This window comes from Thunnus thynnus, chromosome 3, assembly GCF_963924715.1.
Source record: "Thunnus thynnus chromosome 3, fThuThy2.1, whole genome shotgun sequence".
Classification (NCBI taxonomy): Eukaryota; Metazoa; Chordata; class Actinopteri; order Scombriformes; family Scombridae; genus Thunnus; species Thunnus thynnus.
In genome coordinates, this window is record NC_089519.1 from 29,565,041 (window position 1) to 29,576,701 (window position 11,661).

At 37.8% G+C, this 11,661-nt stretch overlaps 2 protein-coding genes across 2 annotated transcripts in view; both read left to right on the forward strand.

Annotated features, from left to right (window-relative positions):
• LOC137173443 (general transcription factor 3C polypeptide 1) overlaps positions 1-2,208 on the forward strand; it is a 24,580-nt gene extending 22,372 nt beyond the window's left edge. The window contains exons 39-40 of the mRNA XM_067578285.1: positions 9-233; positions 1,704-2,208. Of these exons, the coding sequence (XP_067434386.1) occupies positions 9-233; positions 1,704-1,916 (438 nt within the window). The 3' untranslated portion in view covers positions 1,917-2,208. The remainder of the gene's footprint in view (positions 1-8; positions 234-1,703) is intronic.
• A 2,868-nt stretch (positions 2,209-5,076) lies between these two features.
• LOC137180064 (vascular cell adhesion protein 1-like) lies at positions 5,077-9,842 on the forward strand. Its single transcript, XM_067585252.1, has 5 exons — positions 5,077-5,394; positions 5,914-6,183; positions 6,359-6,688; positions 7,347-7,604; positions 8,642-9,842. Exons 1-5 carry the CDS (start codon positions 5,319-5,321, stop codon positions 8,740-8,742), a joined length of 1,035 nt encoding a protein of 344 aa, XP_067441353.1. The 5' UTR covers positions 5,077-5,318; the 3' UTR covers positions 8,743-9,842.
• Positions 9,843-11,661: the final 1,819 nt, after the last annotated feature.

Sequence of the window (11,661 nt, forward strand, 5' to 3'; positions counted from 1 at the left end):
CTCTTTCCAGTGTATCATCTCTTCTCTGCTCCTCTTACCCACACAGGGAGAATCTGAGTTTCATCAGCCGACCGTGGCGCATGGTTGATGGCAAGCTGAACCGGCAGGTGTGTAAGGGCATGCTGGAGGCCATTCTTTACCACATCATGTCCCGGCCCGGGCTCACACAGCAGACACTGGTGGAACATTACAAAGATGTGCTGCAGCCAATGGCGGTACTGGACCTCGTGCAGGTAAACGCACAAGTAATCTCATCATATTCATACTCAAAATTGTCTTTCAGTATAAGAAGAAACACTCTGAATCACAACTGTTGTCTTAAAAAAACAGGGTGCCAGCTGACTGAAAGTGTTTTCCTGCTTTGTTCTGCGTTTTCTCTTGCTGTGTCCCCATTCACCTGTCTGCATAATTTTTACATTAAAAAGAAGAAAGAAAAAAACAACACCGTAAATGGAAAAGAAAAAGCTGAAATATTGCAAAAAGGTTTTCACACTTGACTGTGAGGTGATAAAAGGCTGGCTGATATTGAAGAGCTTGCTGCCACTCAAGACAAAGTGTTGATGTCATGCTATTTCTAGCATCCCTCCAGTCCACCAAAAAGCCCAAAAATTAAAGAATAAAATGAGCGGGAGTCATGAGGTTGACAGGAGGAACAATTAATTGATTACTTGCCAAATATTTAATTAATCACCAACTATTTTGATGATCAATTAATTGATGGAATCTTCTTTTTAATAAAATAATTAATTATCTGATTCCAGCTTCTCAAATGTGAATATTTTCTGGTTTCTAATATTTTCTGGTCTTCTATGATAGTAAACTGAATGTCTTTATGTTGTGAACTGTTGGGGGCAAAAGACAATTATCAATATTTTTCACCATTTTCTGAAATTTTACAACCCAAACAATTAATTGATTAATTGAGAAAATAATTGACAAATTAATCGGTAATGAAAATAATCATGAGTTGCAGCCTTAGTTGTACCAGAGTTAGTGTGGATGTTCCTCCATATATAGTGCTTCCTTAGTTTATGCAGCATTTAAATAATGTGCAAATATTCATTTGGGCAACTTACTTGCTCATGTTTTTATGCATTTCTTTTTGAATCAAATTTGTGCTTAAACCTGCAGTAGTACAGAACATATAAATGAACGTCTGTTACATTGAAGTCCTTGCCAAACGCCAGATAAATCTCTCAGAGATTATACCAGAGTTTTTAATCTGGTGTCGGGTTTGACATTCCCGCACTGGCGGGATGAATGTATGAATGCAGACCTCCGGCTAGCTTCCGGCTAGCTCTCTGCTAACTTCCGGTTAGCTCTCTGCTAACTTGAATGGGGATAAAATAATTTAATCGTGCGGCTCTTCTAGACTTTCCAAATGTTAACGGACCGAATGGATCAAATTCTGAGAATGAAACGAGTCATTTTGCGTGGGGTTTGTGTGATGCTCAAAACAATTTATCCTCCATTTTACAGCCGCAACAGTAGTGATGGAGCAGGCTACAGCGGAGCCTATGACATGAGCACGTGTTGACAGTGTTTTTGTAATTACGCTCACTGCCAGAAGGGGGAGACAAAAGTCCCGCACACTACAGCTTTAAAATGATTTTAGTGATATTATACAACACATTGAACACTAAATGCTTTGAAATAGAACCTTTACAATTACCTTCTCGACAACCTCTCTGTCTCCTCTGTAGGCGCTTGTAGACATGGGCTGTGTGACGAAGAGAACTCTGGTGAAAGGTCCTAAACCCTCACTCTTCACCCGCTCGGTGTGCCAGACCAAAAGTGAGACAGAAGTGAAGATTGAGGAACCAGATGCTGTGTTTTATGAGCCCACCATCAGCTGCTCCCTCAGGCTCAGTCAGGTGTTACCCAACGAGCGCCACTGGAACTACTGCATACAGTGAGAGTAACCGTGGAAGTCACATGGCCTGTACTGTCCTGGCTCGTCTCTGTTTCACATCCGTTTCATTATCAAGTTTCAGGTAATCAGGTTCTTTGACAGATTAAAACTGATTAGGTTCATTTCTGGTTTTACAGAACAGAGACTTTTTGTACATTTTTTTTTTTATTCATGAATTTTTTTCAGTTGTGGAAGTTTTGTTTTTTTTTTTGTCTTAAATTAAATTTTGTTTTTTGTGTTCAGGATTTTGTATTGAAAATATCTTAAAATTCTAAATAAAAATGGATTAAATTACATTGATGACTCATTGTATCTTTGTGTTGCTGCAAAGTGAACATGTGTTAAATGTTGAGTGACAAGTAGAGATTCTCAGTCTCATGCCAGGATTGTTCAACCTCAGATTAGCAAACTGGATTATATACTGGTCATTTAGTACTGGACCAGGTCTTTACAATACAGAAAGGGTCCGTTTGCTTGGGTTCTGTCAAGGTTGTGCATCCTTACTGATTCTCATTATGATTTTACTGGACAAAATCCCTAAATTCACAGATTGTCGTCAATGAAATAGTTCTGATTGGATTCATCAAACCAGCGTGAAGTACTTGGGAAAAGATTCAGCACCTCCAAGTCATCTGTAGAACTTAATATATTAAAACTTCTATTTGTTTGCCAGCCAGAAAACATGGATGTAGTCTTCCTCTTTGCCTTTCCTGGCTTGTTGCTGCATTTCTTGGCGCGTTACCACAAACAACGTGTCACCTGTGTGCTGCCGCCCTCGTTAACATGCACAGGTGCAAACTAAACACTCATCAAAACATTGCTCCATAGCGCTAGTAGTGGTCAAACCCTCCACAGGGTACCTTTTTAAAGGATAGGTTCACAATTTTTAAAGTCTGTCTTAAAACAACAGTCAGGTGTCCATATGAACACTGAAAAAGGTTTTCCTTGCTTTAATCATTCCTCTTGTTCATAGAGGAACTCATTAAAAGATCCCCTTCAAATGCACTTTTAATGTAAGTGATGGGAGCCAAAATCCACAGTCTGTCCAACGTTCGCAAAATGTTCAATGGAACCAATAGTTGTTTGCTGAGGTACTCGTTAAGATGCATCAGGTCGACTCCGGCTGCTTTGTTGGCACGTCATACCCCTCTGTCCCTGTTTCTGCCATTTCTTTCCATATTCAAACTGTTTAATTAAGGCAAAAATGAAGAAAAAACAATTTGGGGGGGGGGGGGACTGCATCACAAAGGGTCAAAATGAATTTGTAGATGAGACTTCAATATTTGATTTTTCATATTTTTGCAATTTTATGCATAGAGAGAGGGTTAAATATTCAAAATGGAATAACAATTGTTTTATAAATTTGATTATAAAAATGCAATAACTCTGAAAAGGAGGAAAGGCAATCGTGCTGCTTTAAGACAGCTGTTAATGGCAGTGTTTGTTTTCGTAAAAAGGTAGTGTAATTACCGGTAAGTGGTACAGATGGTTTTGTAATCGCTGACATCCAGAATTCCAATTCGCTGATGGTACATTATGAATTTGGCAGAAAACAGACTCTACGTGACATCTAATTGTATTCTAATTTTGTGACTCTGCTGCTCTTTTCCACACTCACCTTAGTGTCATCAAAATACCTCCATTGAGATTGTTATTCTAATACAGAGTCATGCATTCTACATTTGCCTTTAATGGGACATAAAGATAATAAAGAAATGATAAAGAATAAAGGACAGATTTGAGGAGTGGTACATGATTTTAATCATGGGAGGGCTCTCAGGAAGCTAAGCGATAAAGATCAATCCGGTTCAGCTGAACAATGTTTCTCTGTAGCTCTGCACAAATCATGAGTGCCAAACTTCCTGTACTTTGTACACCAAATGTACCAAAGTTTAAGTTTTGTTTTGCTTTGTAGATTACCTCTGGGCCGACAGATATCATGTGCACAGATCAATATGTATGAGTGGTAACTTGGTGGTGACTAGTTCAGTGGGTCAGACCACCAGCTTATGCGGTTAATCAATGAGGAAACTGAGGAAGGGTGGTGAGAATCGCTCCTGTGAGAATGTGTTCCCTAAAATGATAAAGCTGGTGATTTTCTATGTTTTTCTTATTGTTATATCACGTAGAGAGCCAAATCAACAATGATCTGATCTACTTATGAAACTATTAAAAACACATCAATGAGTCACACCGCTGCACTGTTCCTTAGTCCTGAAGAGTGTGAATACAGTAGTTTGTTTAGAAACGCCTTCGAAGAGTAAAAACAGCACAGTGGTGGAAAGTAACTGAGTACATTCACTTAAGTACTGTGCTTAAGTATAATTTTGAGGTGCTTGTACTTTACTTGGGAATTTCCATTTGATACTATTTTATACTTCCACTCCACTACATTTCAGAGGGAAATGGAGACATGGAGATTAACTGTTGAGTTATGGCGACCACCTGTTGAGCCTGTTAATCAGCCTACTTTTGGAGGTGCGATCAGATCACTTATTTATGATGGAAGGTCACAGGTTGATGAAATTTTACTTGAGCCATAATGTGTTTTTGTTGTATTTATGTGTATGTGATATGATATTTTTTTTCTGGTTCTTTTCACACTGATGTTGTTGATGATGGTTTTAAGATTCTATTGTTGCTGTTAAGCTCACTAATTAACAGTTAATTATATCTACATACATACTAAAACTGAAGCATAAAAATGATCAACTGGTTACCTTAGTGAAAAATCTATAAAACAATAAAACCAAAGTTAGAGAAGGGAGCTAATAGACAGTCGTACTGTGACCTAGTGTCCATCAACCATGGTGAGAGGGATTGGCAGTATGATATCTGTAAAAACAAGACAGATACCACCACAAACAAAAGAAACACAGACTAAATAATGTGCCACTACATACCTCAAACTATGAAAGGTGAATGAACTCCCAGAGCACCAACTACACCTGTGACTGGAGGCCACCACCAACTGCAGTACTAAAAGCAAAAAGAAAACATTTAAAAAACTTTAAACTTTAGCAGATTCCAGGTACAACATCTGAGGTCTCTGTCTAGAGGAGCGCAGTCCTAAGACACACCACCACCACCACCACCACCACATGGGAAGGGGATATTCTTATTTTTACTTAAATAAAAGATCGGAGTACTTCTTCCACCACTGATAATGTGTGTGTATCAGAGTAAGTATGATTAGATGTGATGATTAGTAAGCGGCGTTCCGCAAAAACCACAAGTTTTTTTCATTTCTTTAATCATTACGACACGAGTGGGAAGCAGGTATCCTCCCATTCATAGCTTTCTTTAGCACGTTTACTTTCAATTTCAGTCATACCTTTTGTCGGACTGTGGCTCAACGTTTTTTATTACCAGGAGCTCTGTTTGCTCACAAGACTGACGGGACATCATGTTTTCTCTCTGTTACGCATTTCTCGCTGTTTCTTTGCTGGACTCTCTGCACGACTTTCATGTGTCCAGCTGTGGTGAGTCTTCTACACTTGTCGCTCCGCCACAATGAGCGTTTACTGCTTCATGTAGACGAAATGAATGATGTAAAAGTTGCCACACAGCCTAGATATACGCCGCCAAACACAGCTTAGTGTGTTGTTTTGTTTGGTTGTTTATTTATTTATTTATTTTTAATGTTTTCAACACTTGTATATGAGATGGGATCAAAAGTGTGTGTGTGTGTGTGTGTGTGTGTGTGTGTGTGTGTGTGTGTGTCCTGAAAAACACATGTAAGCAGGACAACTGCTAATGTTCAGTTTACAGACCATTTTAGGTTGACCAGTAACATCCACCCATTAAGTAGAGATGGATATTCTATGTAGGAAAAATATAAATTAGTTGAAAATTAGTTGAGTAAACTCTGTTACAAGATAAACAGCACTGATTAACTGTCGGTGTCTTGAATGACATTGTGTGTGAAATGACTGTTTAATGTACTTTCATAGTTTCATTGTTCATGTTTTTCATCTCGGCATTTCATGTCTGTGTTACAGATGAAAGCTGTGCAGATAAACCTGTATTCACTCCATCCAGACTGGTAGTGAAGTTTGGTGACCCAACCTCTGCCACGTGCTTGGCTTGTCAGCACGCTTGCCTAAACAATACATATGGTTTGGAAAACTCTGTGGGGAGCCGTACAAACAATGGAACCACGATTTCATGGAAGGTTAACAGCCTGACTGAATGGGATATACCTCTCATGTGCTATTATACTGATAATGATGATAACCAGTGTTGTAGCAAACTGCCTATAACCGTCTATCGTAAGTAAATTTGCTGTTGAACAAAAAATACTACTGTAACAATTAAATATATATAATCAAAATAATAAATAAATATGTTGGATAGATTTAGGTTTTTTCATATTGTCAGCTGTATTTCACCACCTTTATCTTACTGTTTGCGTCTCTCACTACATCTCTCTGTTTGTCTCCCCAGAGCCTCCAAAAAATGTCAGTTTCAGCTTCCTAAATCACTCTGGGCCGATGACTGCAGGTCATCTGTACACACTGCAGTGTAACGTCCTGGAAGTTGCTCCTGTTGGTAACCTCAATGTGACCTTCTACAGAGGACAGACAGAACTGCACAGACTACAGTCCAACAACACAGAAAAGACAGCAGTGAATGAGACCTTCACTCTGGATATCACCCCTAGTAAAGAGGATGATGGAGGAGAGTACTGGTGTGAAGCCAAGCTAGACCTGGGAGCTGAAGGACCACAGCCTCCTCCAGTGGTGGAGTCAGGAAAACTCACAGCAACAGTCTACTGTGAGTCTGACAACAAAATGGACACACATCTTATTTCTGAGACAGCTAGTAAAAGTTTTAATGTGACATTGACAAAAAAAACACATGACACAAACACATAACTCTTTAAAAAAAAGTTTTATTTGGTCATCATGTTGGCCTCTTTTGTATCCTTTACTTAAAGAGTAACATTTAAGGACGGATTCACAGTTTTTCAAGTTTGTCTTAAAACAACATTCAGGTGCCCAAATTTCCATTGAAAGACGTTTTCCTCGCTGTAATCATTCCTTCTGTTCATACTGGCCATTCATAATGCACTTATATTGATGGGGGCCAAAATCCACAGTGTGTCCACAGTCATTTTGTTCAAAAATCACTTACATTGTAAACGCAGTATGAAGGGATTTTCTAATGGTCAGTATGAACAGAAGGAATGATTACAGCGAGGAAAACCTCTTTCAATGATTATTTGGGCACCTGTCTGTTGTTTTAAGACAGACTGGAAAAATTGTGAACCCGTCCTCTAAATAAATGTTTCCCTCTAATATAGTGAAGTAAAAGTATATGTTAGGGCCAGTACTGTGGTGTATATCTGCATTCATCTGTTTAAAGTTCAAAATTGCTTCCATTTCTCTGTAATGACATGTTTTGTATCTTCCCTCCCTCAATCAACACACAGATGAGCCTCAGCTAAAGGAGTCATCATATCCAGATCTGATCACCATCACAGAAGGAGACCGTCTACAACTGAACTGCTCTGCTGTGGGAAACCCCAGCCCCTCCTACAACTGGACGCTCCCATCAGCCACTGGTTCCCCCTTCAGTGGTGACATTCTCACTATAGAGTCTGTAACTTTGGAGCACAAGGGGCAATACATCTGTTCTGTCCACAACAACATCGGGACTGTCACTGTGAAGTTTAACGTGGATGTCAAAGGTGAGTTTAAAGTTTTGTCATTTTCAGTCATTGCCCTCTTCTTCTTCTTCTACACATATTTACAATCTGCAACTATGCAAATTACTAATAATTCATATTAGGCTTTAAAATCTAACTTGTATTAATAGTTTAAATTGCTGAATGATTAGTTCATGTTTGTATGTAATCTATGTTTTTTAATGAGAATGTTTCCATGGAGCCACAAAAATGACACTAAAAGGTTATCAGACGATTCAAAAATATAACTCAAGTCTCAGCACACATTTTACTATTCATTTATTTTCTATTTTCTCCAAGCAATATTTCCCATTTGACTCTCCAAATGTCCAATTTTTAATTAACAATACAGATGATTATATAACATGGTAACACTTTACTTTAAGTCCCCTTCATTAGCATTCACAAGCTGTATAAAAACAATATTTGAAACTAATTTTAAGTGTTTATTAATGCACAGTATTTGTCAGAAATTATGACTTGTTTCATATTATTATTGCTGTTTCATATGGTCATTTACTATCTGCTTATACACCAGCGTCCCCTTGTGAATGCCCCTTGTGAATGGAGTTATAGTTGTTGACAGATACATTAAATATTTGTATCTGCCAACAACATTATAGTGTTATAAACCATTTATTAGCTGTTAATGTACTGCTTTTAAATGCTAAATAGAGGGTGGTAAAAGTGTTACCCATAAAAATTCTAATTCTATTTGTGTTTATTTTTATTGTTTTACCACCATTATTACTACCATTATGGCCATATTTACATATTTGCTATCACACCTTTGTATACAATTATATCTTTGATGCATCTAAAAACCTTTTACTCCCTTTTGTCAGTTACAGGGCTCCATATTTTGCATCCAACAAAGTGTTGTTAATATATAAATGTAAAAACACTGGGAGGTGATACAATACAGGGAACTGATCAAAAGTTTTAAAAGATTTTCCAAACAGCAAACATGACTGATGTCAGTCCCTCAGGCAAAGACGTTGGTTGGCAGCATCACAAGTTAACTGTATGTGTGTCCACAGGTTTGCAGTTAACCACAGCCACACCGAACAGGAGTACCAGCAACCTACTGATTCACGGGTTTACTATGTGTCTCATGCTGTTATTCTTTGCTCTGGTTTGAGTTAATTCCAGGGGAATTTAAGAGGCAGTTTGTTTTCAGAACAACTTCATGTAATAAATTGATTCAAAAGAATATAGTTGGGCAATAAAAGGTATTTTATACATGGCCTTTATATCTAACATCTGATGTCAATACAACTTGTTTAGCTATTACGCAATGAGAAGGGGCTGTAAGAATGCTTACTTTTTACAATTATCCTGGTGTTTAAGTAGTAAAGGGCTTTACCTTATATGTGAGCAATGTTTAAAGGGGACATATAATGGTTTTTGTGATTTTCTGTTATTTTTACACTGTTTCAGACAGGGGATGAACTGAGGGGCTGCATGAAGAGCCAGTATAAGATAAATAAAGAGTTTTTTGAACTGTAAATAATGCAAAGTTATTCCAGTAGGTCTCCAGAATATAAATATAGACTTGGAAATTTGCATGATACGTCCCCCTTGATATATGAAATGATAGTTTCTGCTTTCCTACATATGCATGTACAGAATATACTGTAGTAATTGATACATTAGAATGGCTTTCTTATTGAAGAGCACTCGGAGTAGAATAGAGAGTTGAGTCTACAGCCATGCTAACGGTTCTGTGAGGCAGTAGGTGCAGCTGTACATTGTGCTAAATGCTAACGTCATTAACGTCTAACAGGCTCACAATGGCAATGCTAATATGTTGATGTTGAGCAGGTATAATTTTTACTGTGTATACTATCTTAGTTCAGCATGTTAACACGCTAACTTTTGCTGTAATTAGAACTAAACACAAAGTACAGTTGAGGCTGATTGGAACAGGAATCGTTTTGCAGGTATTTAGTCGTAAATAAATGTATTGGACAGATTTTGACTGGCTAACGGTATAGTTAAAACGTTGATATTGTGCTACTCAGTCTAGTAGATGTTGCGATACTTCACTGAAAACCACACATGTCAATTATATGGTGGTGCTAGAGGAAAGGTTAGGGATCACCACTGTCATTGGGATACATCTTGTGTGCACAGTAGATTTCTGTACTTAATTTCATGGCAATTCATCCAATAGTTGTTGAGATATTTCAGACCAAAGTGGCCGACCAACCAACAGGTTATGGCTTGGCAAAAATCACTGTTTAAGAGCTGTCAATAAATGTTATATTATTGCCATAACTGTGTTTTCTGTTTTGAAATTGAATTCTTTATTGACAATGCAAAAAATATATGACACATATAAATAAATAATATATGCACAGCCTCAACCAGGAAGCATCATATCTTTGTACAGTATTTGTCAAAAGAATAAAACACAATAAAGCCCAAGAGCTTATTTCCATTGTGGTCCTTTCTGTGTGTTATGTTGTGACATTATGTTTATATTTTATTAAATTAAAGCCACTATTTGCCCTTTTCCATTGGCACTTGTGGCCACGTCAAACTATGCTGCATTGATTTGCATTTCCATTACCATTTTAAACGCACTGATTCTGAGTTGTGTCCTAGATGGACCATCCCCGAAGTCAGGTCAAAGTGCACCCAACCTGCCTCCGAGCGGGTTGCGGTGACGTCAAATGGGCTTTGTTGATATTCAGTGACGATTCAGCTTCCTCTTCTAGGTCCATTTTGTCATCCTGCCTCTATTTTTCAAGCAGTAAGCAGTAGATGCCAAGCAAAATCATAGCAACAGCCTTAAAATCCATGAAGACAGTTGAAAACACACCTTCAAACAGGTAGCCCTGTTATAATGGAGATGGAAATCCCTGCTGCGTCACAGCGAGTCAAGCCAAGCCAGCGCATGTATGAAAAAGGGATTTAAGTGTAGGATTTGAATATTTTCTAACTCTGGCGCCTCCCAGTGGTTGCATCAAAACACACACAAAGCGATATGACCAAGGGGACTCTAAGATGAATGCAGTGCACCAGTTTTCCCTGGGATTGTCTCGCTTTTCTACAAATGGAGACTTGTGCCATCAGAGAGATTTTAAAGATGGTATAAACACGTACAAATTCTATAGGTTTTGGCTTTAAAAACAGTATTTTTTCCATTTATGTTCATGTACATCAACAGTTAATATAAATAAAGCTTTAAATGTGAATGAATTCCCCATTATTGATTCAATATCTCACTGTAGGCATACAGTATTCAATATTTTTCACACCGATGTCCTCTCATTGAAAGGTTGAACACTTTGATGCAATACTAAACTTTTAGCACTGGAAGACAGGTGCAAATTTAATAATTGCTTACAATATTAACAAGAAAGGAATGGCAATTTACAGTCTCCAATTCACATGACTTGCATGTCTTTAGCAGAAAGGGGGAGACCAGAGAATCTGAAGGAAACTCACAAAGGAAGAAGGCTTGCTGAAGAGGAAGCCATGATCATGAGCTTGTGAGGCAACACATTAAAATGTCACAGGTAAAAAGTATAATACGTACAAAAATGTACCATAAAAGTGTATCAAAAAAGCCACACAACTCATTGTCTTCGGTATAAAAACAATGGAAATGGCAAAGTTATGAATTAATCAAGACTAAACATGGAACTGGAGGGCTGTGCTCCCAGTAATCCAAGATGTAGCTGCTACAGGATTCTCACCACATTCAAATAAATAACTGAACACAAAGCAGGGTGGGAGTATTTATTTCTCAAATGATAATATTCCCTTAACATTTACTGTGAGGATTACACAACTCAAAAAAATCATTCTGCCTTTTGATTTTGATATAACAGAAAACAAGAAAAACTACATTTAAAAATCTAATTATACTAATAGCCAGCAGTAATGTAAATAATTCATTATTTCATGAATTTAACAGAAAAGAAAAGGTGACCTGAGGTCACGAAATAGAAGTGTATCAGGGCCCTTCAGTACCCCCAGAATACTTCTGGGTCTGATGATAAGTTTTTTTTTTAGATCATTTGAGGAAGTAAAAGATAAGAAAAGGGGA